This window comes from Olea europaea, unplaced genomic scaffold, assembly GCF_002742605.1.
Source record: "Olea europaea var. sylvestris unplaced genomic scaffold, O_europaea_v1 scaffold236, whole genome shotgun sequence".
Classification (NCBI taxonomy): domain Eukaryota; kingdom Viridiplantae; phylum Streptophyta; class Magnoliopsida; order Lamiales; family Oleaceae; genus Olea; species Olea europaea.
The window spans coordinates 506085-519617 of record NW_019241727.1 but is presented as its reverse complement, the minus strand read 5'-3'; the positions used below and the strand labels follow the sequence as shown (position 1 = coordinate 519617).

Below are 13533 nucleotides of genomic sequence, written 5' to 3'. Positions count from 1 at the left end.
AAACTGATTTTGAAATTTACGTATGGAAGTAACAGAATTTTTTTAAACTATTAAGGGTATTATTGTCTTTTAAACAATTGATATACTTTTGTAATTATCAAACATGAATAAGGATAGAATTGTCTTTTTAATGACAATAAGTCAATGTGATGAATAAAAAAAAAAAAAAAATGATCAAAATGAAAAATTGGTTGTTTGACCAAGCCATTTAAAAAAGTACCCCATTAGAGTTAAGCGACGCGTAAACTGTGTAAGCTATAAACCCCAAACCCACCAGGCACCAGACTCTTCTACCACTTTCTTTCACAATTTCTCAAAGAATTAGCTGTAATTTTTCGGAGTTTTGCCAAAATAATATCAAGATGCCTGAAGATTTTACCTCCGAACGCGCAATATTTGGTGGCGCCATCACCAGTACCTTCCCCCTCCGCTTCCAGGCTCGTAATTTCTTTCGTTTTTCCTTTAATTTGTTGGTATATTGAAAAATAATGTTTCTGATGAATTTGTTCTTGTGCTGACATTCATTTTAAAGGATGTGAGTACTATTCGTGAAGTTCCTGATCATCAGGTTAGTTAATTAAGGAAGATCGTCGAAATTTTTTGTTTTTTGTATTTTCATGTTTCTGGTGATGCAATTATGATTTGCCTTTTGATTGTAGGAGGTATTTGTGGACCCCACACGCGACGAGAGCTTAATATTTGAACTGCTGGACTTGAAGGCTGATGTGCCGGATCAGGGCAGCGCCACTTGGTTTCTTCAAGACCTTGCCAATGAACAAGATGCCGAGGGAACTATGGTAAAATTTGAATTTTCCATTTTGTTCTGACTTTGAAGTCACCGGTGGTATTATTGAATCTTGATTGATCAATCACAAATTATCCAGCTAGCTACTGACCATGTATTGAACTGTGATGGTTAAATGACACTTGAATTTTGTGCTGTTAGACTCATTTTGATTACAAATTTCTTAGGCAACAATTTTCTAGAGAGAGATCAATTAGTTTCCTCCAATCTGCACCCATAGGATTGTGGTCGACGTGGTGTGGCTGTAACTTTGATGGTTGAGAGGGCAGCGGGAATTACACTAGCATTAATGGCTAGAACACATTTTCTCTTCCTGGGGATTTCTTAAATTTCAACTTAATCACCAAAGGCAAACCTTTTTTGGATTTTCTCATATGCAGTTCTTGATCGTAGAATTTTATTGAGGCTTTAATGGAAAAGTCTTGTAATACGGTATCTTATTCAGGGGATAAATGTTATTGCAAAGGTTTTACATGGTTCAGTTTTTCACCTGCTTATTGAACCTCTTGTTCAGTTGTAGTGAAGCAACATATAATTTACCAAGTTTTTGTTAATAATCTGTACAGCAATAACTGTTTATAAAAATGTAAAACTTCGAATTCCTATATGTTTTATAGGTTCTGCTGCCTAACCTTTTGTCTTTACTTTTTCTTATTAACTTATTAATGGTATTGAGCAATATGGGATAGTAAATTCATTATAATGAGCTTAGGATTTTATATTTTCAGGTACTTGAGCAGTCAGGGGTATTCCAGGCTGATGGGTTGCAATACAGAAACATACCTGCTGTTGTTACAACTGCTACAGGGCAAATGGTAAGCAATATTTTGAATTATGTATATATATGGGAACATACTTTGGGCTTTTTAATTTTGACTTTTGTTTCGCTGATATTTTAGCTTCTTCATTGGTGGCAAGCAACTGCATAGTAGGCATTGTGCCATAGGGTAATTGGGAAAGCACGTTAGAACTCTTTGTAGGGATGGGCATGGTTCGATTAGGAGATCTGAACTGAACCCGAAATTTTCGAGTCCTTAGTAAGCGGAACCGTCGAGTCCAAATTTAATTATGGAACCGTTTGAGTTTGGGTTCGAGTTCTATTCCATTCAGTTCAGTTCGATTTGATTCTATTTGGTTCCTAGGTTCTGTAATATAATTTATTTTTTTTCTAATATTTACAAAGCTACATTAATTCTACGAATGATATGTTTAATTTTAGCACTTACAAGTTAACGTAGTCTTATCTTATGTCTTTTGCCTTTTTTTTTTATTGAGTTCTTCATAGTTTTGATTGTTACAATCACGGGAAGGGGAAAATTGCGAGCTAATAATAATTAAGAGAGACACTATCAAGCTTCAATTCGATGTCTCCAGAACAGTAGAAATAAAACTACAATAGACAGTTTTTGATAAAACTTAGGTCAATTTGATAAAGTTGGGCTTGAACTGAAAATTAAAAATAAGAAAATCATATTTTTGGGTTTGGGCTAAATTAACTAGTTAGCAAATTTATTTATTTAAAATAAAATAATTTGACATATTTAAAATAAATTAATTAAAAAAATTAGGAATATTCGGTTTTTATTCGGTTCTTCAGTTCTTCATTTAGAACCGAGAATCGAACTGAACCCGTTGATTCTCAATTCAGATACTCGTTCAGATATTTAACTTAAGAAGAACTGCTCGATTCGATTTAGTTCAGTTTGATTCAAGAGTTTTGCCCCAACCCTAAGTCCTTGCATGTTCCTATTTTGTATTTGATGTGAACTATGAGAGAGTAGTGTTAGCTCTCCAACTTGACTCTTTTCACCAACTTCTACAAGAAACTGTATCCATGCTCTGTTTTTTCCTTCTCCTTTTAATAAAAATGAAATTTATTGAGCTCTTTTTGAAATTTTAACGATTATTTCATATATTCGCTTAAAGAGCATTCATTCCTCGTGTGTATATATATATATATATATATTGTGATTATAACTTATCTCGTGGAAAGGACAAGTAATTGGGATGGAACAATGATTCACACAACATTAATGTAATTAAGTTTCTGCCTTGAATACAAAGATTTGTAAAACTTTCAACCACTGTAGTTAGTACAAATGAGTTGAGATTATGATAAAATCATACTGTTGTGAAGTCCAAGATTTCCCTGGCTCAGTCATTGCCTTCATTGACTAATCTATAATGTTGGGAATGTCTATATTCTTTTGCTAATTGATGCACTTCCTTTGTAGGCCATATCTAAGGGAAGACAAGGAAGGGAAGCGCAAAATATCGTGAAGGTAAATTTCTTCTCTCTTCTTTAAAGCACTTCTATATTCAGGGGACCAAATAGGGTCAGGCCACGTGCATTTCGGATTTAAAATATGGACTGATTGCAGTATGTCTTTTTGACAACTGAAAGAATGTGGAGCGATGTTTTCTGGATGTATGGGTGCCTGCTAGTGAGTTAATGAAAGAGACAAGATACTAAGGAGGTTGGTGGGGATATAGACACTGGATAAATAAATAAGCTGTCAAAACATTTTGTATATACATTCAGATACTTAGCAAAACCAAGACAAAAATTAACTGATTTTTGTAACTTATTAAGCAAACCAAACCTATCTTCTTCGGTTTGAATTCCCAGTTCAAACTGGGAAATCTAAACCCTATCTGCATTTAAGCTGTTTTGTGCAATCTAAATGTGGTTTCTCCAGGTCTATTTGGCGAATTTGCGACTTAAGGAAGTTGGGACAGATGTTCTGATCACTGCCTATGAGCCTATGTTGATAAAGTAAGTGGCAAAAACTTTCATCTGCCAATTCTATCACTATGTTTATTTCTCTGCTGCACATATTAACTCTCCCCAATCAAAATGGAAAAACATTGGTTTTGCAACTTTTTTTTCTTTTCTTTTTTCCACCTGGAAGGAAAGATAAGAATGATGTATTACTACTAAGGATCTCTAATTGATTTTTGGCAGAAAGACTAGTTGAGATGCACCCAATATACTCTTTCATCTGCTTTGTTTCTGTTCTTGTAGTCCTTTGAGTGAAAGTGCTAGCACAGTTGGGGCTGGTTTGGCTGTACCTGCTGGTCAATCTGGATGTATGCCAATGGCTGAGGTGTTCAAACTTGCTGTTTCTAGTTTCAAGGTGAATGATTGGAGCCTTTTTGGTCCCATTGCTTGATAAGTTTTGGAGGATGCCAGCAAAAACAAATCTCTAATTATCCCGATGGCGCGGCTTTTATTTCCTGTCTTAGACCAGATTCCTCTTCAAGTTAAATTTTTTTACTTGGCAGAGGAAAAGAAGTTGCTTGGCTTTGGGCCCTTGAAAATATTTTAGTTGGTATAACTAAATATTTGAGGATAGTTATACTTTTACTGGATATTTGTGAGTTCTTGTTATAGGTCACCATTCTTCAGTGTCCTCATTAAGGCTTTTGTTTGAACTTTGAAGTGAACTTCTGATAGTAATTACTTGTCATCCACGCACCGCTTGTATCTACAAGTTGTGCATTTTCGTTTAATTTGGTGCCGATTGTGTATGCAAAACTTGATATTTTCTGTTCATACTCCATTGTTCTGTTTCATTCACAACAGTGTCCAATGGACAAATACTTTATATCTCCTATTTAATAATTCAAAATTGTTAGAACTAAGAACAAAACTAATGCAAAAAGAATCTTTAAACGGAGAAAAACTGTCAGAATTTCTTCATAATTATATTAGAGGAAAAATGAATGTGTACATGCTAATAATAAGGGAAAATTGCAATAAAAGCCTTAAACCTTTGAAACATTAGCAGGTTTTTTTCAAACTTGTTGATTTATTGCAGTCATCACCCCTAACACTTCCAAACGTTGCAGGTAAAGCTCTTTTGGATGGTTTTCATTCAAAATTTTGTTAGTTGACTTGAAATTTAATTTTGACCATATTTTTAATATTTTAAAAAGGGACAAAAGGGTAATTTTCAATTTATTCTACTAAAAATAATTAATTTAAAATATAAGAAATAAAAAATAAAAAACACACTCATCTTCTTCACACACCTCCACCCCACCCCAAACCCAAAATCCACCCGACCATCGCCACCTCCACCTCCACGACTACCTACTATCGGCCACCATCATCTACCCTATCATGATCGTCATCCAACAACCTCCACCACCCAACCCACCACCCAACCTCTACAACCTCCACCACCAACTCCAAAAAATTCAGAAATTTCCAATTTCAAACCCCAAAAATCATGCTTTTATAGTTGAATGAATGGACTAAAGCTATATTTGCCATTTCATTAGATTTTGATAAGTTGATGTTGGTGGTACTGGTACTGCTGCCCCCTCACCATCGTCGCCTCTCCCGATCGAAGCATTTTCTCTAACGCTGCCACATTTCAGAATATTTTTATATAATATTTATATAATGATATTAGCTCATTGGCTGCTGTTAATAGAATATTTGGAAAATGGGGGCTAAATCGTAATTGTGGTAAACAAGTAAATAAGTTGGATTTCTTGGGAAAATGAATGAAGTCTTTGGCAATTTGAATTGTTTCAAATCTGAGATTGATGTGATATAGTGATATTGGTTTTATGTTAATGAAATATTTGTCAAAAAAAAATTAAGAGAAACGGCTTGTTGGGTGGTGATTGTGATGGGTTGGATTATGGTGGCCGGTATCAGGTGGTTGTGGAGGTGTTGGTAGGGTGGATTTTGGGTTGAGGTTGGGTGGGGGTGGGTGGGTGAAGAAGATGAGTATGGATTTTTAATTTTTTATTTCTTATATTTTAAATTAATTATTTTTAGTAGAATAAATCGAAAATTACTCTTTTGCCCTTTTTAAAAATATTAAAAATGTTGTCAAAATTAAATTTCTGGTCAACTGACGGAATTTTGGATGGAAACCATCCTAAAGGGTTTTACCTTCAACGATTGGAAAGGTTAGGGATGATGGCTGCAACGAATCAAAAGTTAGGGGTGACGGTTGCAACAAATCAAAGATTTGGAGAAAATTTGCTAACGTTTCAAAAGCTTGGGGCTTCTGCTACAATTTTCCCCTAATAATAATTACAACATGATGAGACTCCTACTACAAAATATAAAAGCAGAAAAAATTTTATCTTCCCCCACTAGGAGTGGAAAGTGCTGGTAACTGGTGTTTTTTCCTTTCTAAAAGGTTGAGTTGGTTCATCTGATACACTGGGCAACCTTGACACACTGCCCTCGCTTCTCTTTTTATTTGGTCCAATGTCCTCTATCATGTACTTCCACCCATCAATAGACCTTCTTCGGCTAAATATGTGATTCTTTATAAAACTAGCTATCCGAATACGAAAAATTAGGTAGTTTCAGAAAGAGAGAAAAAAGAATGTAAACACGTGGATATAAACAATGTCAAACCTGTAAGAAAAAAATTATTCATCGGGAGGCCTCCAAATATCTAACACGTACATTGGCGTCACAAAATCATCGACGAGAAAAGTGCAATAAATTACAAAATTTTGCAAGACCCTGGACCTGAAGTCTGAATGAAAGGTTAACCATATTTTACATTTTCCCCCCAACAATTCAAGGGTTTTCTCTTTCGGGCCTCGATTTCTTTCTGAATATGGTTATTAATAGGTAAGCATACACTCTCAAGCATGAAATGATAATGAGACTCAAAAAGTACCTAACCACCTGAGCTCCAGATGTTGAGTTCTTTCAACACACCCAGTGGGCAACTAGGCTATTTGAGTCAATCTCTATAAATTGAAAGTGAAATTCATCTTGCGTTTTAGCCTCTCCTAGTCCAATTTTTGTCAACCACCTTGTCATCTATAGGTAAGACGAGATATGTTTGTATAAAAACACAGAATTGACATCTTAGCCATTTTGGACTACTATGGATAACAGATAATTAAAGGGCGAAAGCATAAAAATTTGCTTCTTTCTTTTCATTTTTTCCTGACATATGCTTTCCCCAAAATCACTAAATATAAGAAATGCAAGACGCAGCATAACAGGCTAAAAAGAATTTGAACTATCATTTTGCAAATTAATCATATGGTAAAGTAAGACATGGCATTCTTCAATTGTATACTCCATTGCATCATAGTTGAAAATGTCGAAGATGTAGCATTGCAAACATTGATTATAACAATTCAATCATAGACAAAACTGGAACTTGTTGAATGTAATACGACGCTCAAATTCTTGAAACAGGATGTCTTCTTCTCTCTGTGACATCTCCCACAAAAATTACCATCTGGAGATTTTGATGTTGTTTTCCAACCATCAGGTTTGTTCTTGAAATCAGTAATAGGAATTTTTGAATAGTCCAAATCATTGTTGGCTGAATCAAACATCATGTATTGATTGAACCCAAAAAGGTTATTTAACACGGTGTTCCCAGAACCCCCAATCTTCAAACTTCTACGAGCAAACTTCGCTAAGACACTATTTATAACCAAGTGAGGCACATCGTGGTGAGGCTTGATTACTAGAAGAATATGTCAATGCAATGTCACTGCAAATGGTTAATGTATTTATAGTAATAAATAATCAAAGGAAAACAATTCAAACAAGCAACTTTAGTTTTGGAGGTGGAAATTCGATGTCTTTTTTGAAAGGGGAAAAATGGAAAAAGAAAGTGTCTTACATTAATTTGAGAAGGAACGGAAGACAGTCTCCCAATATGAGAGACTTTCTAGCTATATTGCCTAAGATATTCAATAGCAGACATACTCGATTAGATAGCTACATATCTAAGGCAAAACAATTCTGTTGACACACTTGACCAACTCACTAGGGCCTATGGCCCACTCATCCCGAATCACGTGTCACTCCAGTTGAGGTGGTATGTATGGCCAAGACTCTCATGTCGAAGCCCTGTGAAAGTGGCCGAGGGTCTCATGCCGAAGCACTATGAAAAGTAGCTGAGGCCATAATGCGGAAGCACCATGAAAATGGAGCCGAAGCCCTGACGTGGAAGTATTATGTGAATGGAGGAGGTCATGTTGGCCGAAGCTCAGTAGCCGAGGTAGCAACCTCCGAATCACAAAGCAGCATCTTCCATAGACACTTCTCCTAAGAGATCTTATGCACAAAGATCTTACTTGAATGATTGATATGACGTTTGTCATGAGTGTAAATGTTAAGTCTTGTCACTAGTAGAGGCGACTCTGCCAATCAATAAATGTATAGCAGACTAGGTGCAGCTGATGCCTACAATTTAACATGTAAATTGTCTAGACGAGGCCACGTGTACCCCGAACCAGGGGTCACAATTTAACTAGTGACACTATAAATATTCCCCCATATATCCCATAAAAAGGCTAATGTCAGAATCAATACAAAGAACAATACTTTACTTAATTCTCTCTTATTATCTTGCAACACAATACAAGTTTACACATTTTTACATACACATTTACAAACATCGATTGGTAATTATTGTACAATTGGTCTATGAACATCCCGTCGGATTCCGAATGCTCTCGACCTGCGCCGTTGAGCTACTTCCACGCCCGTTATCCGTCTGTTTTAGACTGTCCACATGTCTTAGCGTGTTGAATTTTCGCTTACGTGTGCGCAGGTGAGTCCGACATCTGTTGACAACATATTTTTGGGTCAACAAATTCCAAAATGAACCATGCCCGTTACCAACTCCCAACTGAAAGGAGAAGAAACCCATCCAATACCATTCTTACCTATCCTATCTTGATCTTACCTATTAGAAACTTGGAAAAAATTGTAAAAAAAATAATAATAAAAAATAAAAAAATAAAAAATAGATAACTCAAAGAACAACTGCAACATAAAAACGAATAATAGCAGCAAATATATAGGTTGCAGTTTTTGATCAATCTATTATGTTAGTTCCATAGCAGCACTTCCTACTAGTCTAATTGGAACAACTACCTACCTAGCTATCTGTCTTGACACAAATCAAGCATTTGGACAAGTAAATATTTTGGCTTAATCCATCAAATGCACTAACAAACAGCAATTAATTTGAATAAATTCCACCCTAGCAAACTCCTAAACACATAAACTTAAAAGACAAATGAAGATTACTTGCGCACAGGTACAACTTGCCAACACATTTTCAGCAAAACGGAATCAAAGTATCAACATTGAATTGCCTTTCACTACTACACATGGCAATTTGCATTCAAATAACATAAGTTGGGTTATTAATTAACAAATCAACATTGATAACATATAATCAAGCCGATGTTCATAAATTCACACTAGACAAGTTAATACTGCAGTACCATTGCACAATGTGGAAAGGAAATCATGCTTGGGGTACTATGAATAAGAACACTGAATAAGAACACTGAATAAAATATGATGGCAAATTCAATGCACTCGTTAAAAGTGATGGATCATGGTTGAAGTGCTTACTCAGAGTAGCTATCGAGCAATTTCTCTACATCATCTTGTTTAACTTATGAGGTATGAATCATTCAAGTTTTATGAATTGGTATCAGAACAAGCTTCAAGTCTCAAATCTTGGTTGGTGTATGGGCACCTGTCCTACGTGGGAGCCGATGTTTGAAGAGGTGGTGGTTCCAATGAAACTTATGAGGGTTTGAATACCACATCGAAAGAATAGGTTTATGAGACGTTTCCCATGCGTCGTTCCACTCGTCATTGCCAATTTTGTGGTTATGGTACGACAAACGAAAAATTCCAACTAGGTTTTCTAAGAACAACAACGAGTCTATAAATTGAGAAAATTTCGATGGGACGATTACACCGTTCTACGTGGTATGACCATCGAATGGGGAGCTACTACCTCATCAGGTGGTCCATTATCACCCATGAGGTGAGACCATCTCGGGACTTGATTTTTTTCTCTTTTTTCACCTTAAGTCTCAAGGTGGTCTCACCTCATGGGATGAGGGTGGGCCACCCGATAAGGTGGTAGCTCCTCATTCGACAATGCCACTTTCCCACTAATTGGCAATTAATTTTTTTGTTCTAATTTCAAAAACAATTAAGTAATAACTATTGGGCTGAAGCCCATATTATAAATTTTACACTATTTCGACTGAACTTTAAGGCCCATTAGGGTTTTGGCATGAAACAACTAATAGATAAATAGCCCTTACAAACTTTTTGTTGAAACGCTGAAACCCTAATTCCTGTTGCCTTCAGCAGTAAGAGATCGCCGGATTGAAGATAGAATCAGTGGCGGTCAAGAAAAATGGTGCACGTCTCTTTTTACCGCAACTGTAAGCATCTTACCCGTCATTTAGTGTTATATACAGAGTAATACTCATATCTGTGATTTATACATGGGAGCCTGCATTTTGATGTTTATTGCCTTGTTGATCTTCGAGGATTTTTCATCATCTCGCGTTTTGAGCTGTTCAATATCCAATGGTGTCATTTTTGTGATTTTTTCCCGATTTCTGTTTACAAGCTTGAATGTATGTAAATAATATTTAGTTTTAAGTAGTATTGACTGCATTATCAGTAATCTTAATGTTTGCATTATTATTAGATGTATCTTTTTATAATTTATAAAAAAATTTGTTTTTTGTTTACCTAAAAACTTAAAGACCGTGTAAAAAATTAGGATAAAGCATATGCTGTCATAAAAGGAAAAATCTTTTATTCTGCTTCATTCTTTGTTGAAAGTACTGGAACATTTTTTTGCTGATAGGCTTGCGGATTATTTTGGTTTCTATTGAGAATACGTGAGAATATTAGGACTATGTACTTGTATGAGATAATTAACTCTCTCACAAAAATTCGGATGTGAAGTTTGCAATAGTGTATTGATTGAGATTTGCTTGAAGCCTTTAGATACTCGATATAATGAATAAAGATTGTTTAATGCTAGTTTATATTTTTCGTAGAGAGAGAAGGGGTTCCCCTGGCCTGTTCTCTGATTATTAGCTATATCATGGTTAAATTGCTACTAAACTGTTATGTGCATGAATAATTACAGATGGGAAGACTTTCAAGAAGCCCCGTCGTCCATATGAGAAGGAGCGACTAGATGCTGAGCTGAAGCTTGTTGGAGAATATGGACTTAGGTGCAAGAGGGAACTCTGGAGGGTTCAGTATGCACTGAGCCGCATCAGAAATGCTGCTAGAAATCTTCTGACTCTTGATGAGAAGGATCCTCGTCGTATTTTTGAGGGTGAAGCTCTTCTGAGGAGGATGAACAGGTATGGGCTGCTGGATGAGAGCCAGAACAAGCTCGATTACGTCTTGGCACTCACGGTAGAGAATTTCCTTGAGCGGCGCCTGCAAACCCTTGTGTTTAAGGCTGGTATGGCCAAGACAATCCACCATGCCAGAGTGCTCATAAGGCAAAGGCATATCAGGTGCGGACGATTTGTCGGTTTTAATGATTGGTTTCGCACCCATATTGACTTCTATATCATATGTTTACTGGAAACATTATTGGCGTATGATGAATTTCATTTATAAATGGATGTTTGTTTGCATATACTAAATTGTCTATTCTTATAGGTATGATAAGTTATACGGTTTGGTTCTAGCTTTCACTTGTGTATCATACACATTGTGACTTTCAATTTTGTTTACACTTAATCCTGGGGGATAGTTCAGTGCTTTGGATTTGCTCCCCAATGTCACTAGTTTGAGCCTCCTTAAGGCTATTAAGGTGAGTATCCGACTATAAATTTCAAGGTCTCGTGGGATTAGTCGAGGTGTGCGTAAGTTGGCTCGGACTCCCACGGTCATAAAAATAAATAATAATAATAGTAGTAGCAGCAGCAGCAGCAGCAGTAGCAGATAAAATAAAATAAATTGTTTGCACTTAAACAACAGAATAGTGAGATTTGGATATTGACATGAAGTAGCATTATGCAATCGAATAATGTTGTGTATGCAGTCTTAATCTTTGGTTAATATTGTATTGAAGAGTTGGCTTCATATTCTCTTGGTTCTTCTATAATTTCCGTGATTTTGTATTTATAAGAATTTTATATTTCTTATAGATTGTCTGCAGTGAATCTTGTCGATGCTCTGCCCTAGTATCTCGACTCTTGGAAATACACACCATGCTTTTAATTGAAGAGCATTATTGCATTTTAGGAAATTTGACTGAAAAAGATGAGCAATAAGATTGAATAGTCAGAAGCTATGATGCTCGGACTCAGGTGCAGGTATCCGGTATGGGTACATATTTAGGCGTCGGATCTTTTATTTTCTAAAATATAGGATACGGGGACATGGTTAAAAGGAGCCCAATTTTCGGACACAGGTACGTGGATATGTCTTTCAAGGTTCAATTTTTTTTTACTAAATCAAGAAGTCATTTTGAATAGATCAAAATCTATTATTCACAAAGAAGGAAATGGATATTGAATAAGGAGTTGAGACGACTAAAATAGATTTTGGGGTTTAGTTTTCAATTATAGACATTATTAAATGTTATATAAAATAGCAAATAAGGGACTTGATTATAATTTGGACTTAGTGGAGAACTAATTAGAAATGGGAAAGAAGAAAAGGAAAGGAAAAAAAAGAAAGAAAGAAGAAAAGCAAAAACGAAGTGTCCGATTAAAATTTGGAGGATCCGACGTATATCTCATATCCATACCCATGTCGTGTCGTGTTCGACACAGGTACTTCAACTATTTCGAAGAGTCCGAGCATCAGAGGTCAGAAGTTGACCAGTCTGAAATTGAGATTTATGTATGAGCCGATGAGGTGCTTACATTTGTTCTCTTATATGTTTATTTCTCATTAGAACATCCTCTGTAATACATTGAATTATGTATTTTGGCCTTTATTGCCTATGTAACTCAAGAGATGAATGGACTGTGCAGATTCTGGTGCTGTTCCACTGACATATGCTAGTTACTTACGTCCAATCTTAATTCAATTCTTGTCTCTTATTATTTTTATCTAGCTCATGGTTTTGTGTCCGTCTTTCTGGAACTGTCAATAATCTCGACTGTATTGCTATCGATATTGACGTTAATTTGTATTTACTACTGCAGGGTTGGTCGACAAGTTGTCAACGTGCCCTCTTTTATGGTGAGAGTGGATTCTCAGAAGCACATTGATTTCTCTCTTACAAGTCCATTTGGTGGTGGCCGCCCTGGTAGAGTGAAGAGAAAGAACCAGAAAGCAGCTGCAAAGAAGGCTTCCGGTGGTGATGGTGATGAAGATGATGAAGAGTGAAGGCTCAATAGTTTATGTGGTTAATGTTAATGCCAGGAAGCTGCATCTTAGTTTGTCTTTGCTCTTAGTGTCTTAAATAAACTAAACTGTTAGTGATTTCTCTCCTAAGATATTAAAGATTAACTTTCTTTGAAATGGTCTTCAAATCAGTAAGGTGATTTTTCTTACGATACCATAAAACTATATTTTTGTTGGTTTTGTATTCAATTCACTATATGAATATTATCATTTCATTTTGGGAATTTGCATTATTATTTTGAGGCCACAAAGGGGGCCTTAATTTTTCTGGATCTATATGACGAAATTTTAACATCGGCGAAGCAATTGATATGCAAATTCTAGCTTCACAAAGTTGATCAAATAAGGTGATATGATAATTTAACTTCACCGTTTAAGTTTATTGCAAAACTCTTTTTAGGGTATGGTCTTTGTTAACTTGATCATGAAAACTCGTATTTCCGGGAATCATAGTCGAATATTCTATTTTAAAAGCAAAAATATATTGATCGAAAGGAAAATTCAACTAAAACAAGTGGGAAAGATAATTGCAACACCTTGTAATTATTACAAAAAGCAATCT

General features: G+C 35.7%; 2 protein-coding genes and 1 pseudogene across 3 annotated transcripts; 2 read left to right on the top strand and 1 right to left on the bottom strand.

Moving 5' to 3' along the window:
• The first annotated feature begins 240 nt into the window (after positions 1–240).
• Positions 241–4363, top strand: LOC111381722 (ran guanine nucleotide release factor-like). Of its 2 annotated transcripts, XM_023005531.1 has the most exons (7): positions 242–437; positions 533–568; positions 660–797; positions 1534–1620; positions 3040–3087; positions 3505–3581; positions 3831–4363. In XM_023005531.1, exons 1-7 carry the CDS (start codon positions 363–365, stop codon positions 3976–3978), a joined length of 609 nt encoding a protein of 202 aa, XP_022861299.1. In that variant the 5' UTR covers positions 242–362; the 3' UTR covers positions 3979–4363. The 2 variants fall into 2 exon arrangements, with proteins under 2 accessions (XP_022861300.1, XP_022861299.1); XM_023005532.1 differs by lacking the exon at positions 533–568 and having other exon boundaries at positions 241–437.
• A 1560-nt stretch (positions 4364–5923) lies between these two features.
• LOC111381711 lies at positions 5924–9606 on the bottom strand (annotated as a pseudogene).
• A 303-nt stretch (positions 9607–9909) lies between these two features.
• On the top strand, positions 9910–13220 carry LOC111381721 (40S ribosomal protein S9-2-like). The gene is made up of 3 exons (XM_023005530.1): positions 9910–10018; positions 10741–11122; positions 12770–13220. Exons 1-3 carry the CDS (start codon positions 9991–9993, stop codon positions 12951–12953), a joined length of 594 nt encoding a protein of 197 aa, XP_022861298.1. The 5' UTR covers positions 9910–9990; the 3' UTR covers positions 12954–13220.
• The last annotated feature ends 313 nt before the right edge of the window (positions 13221–13533 follow it).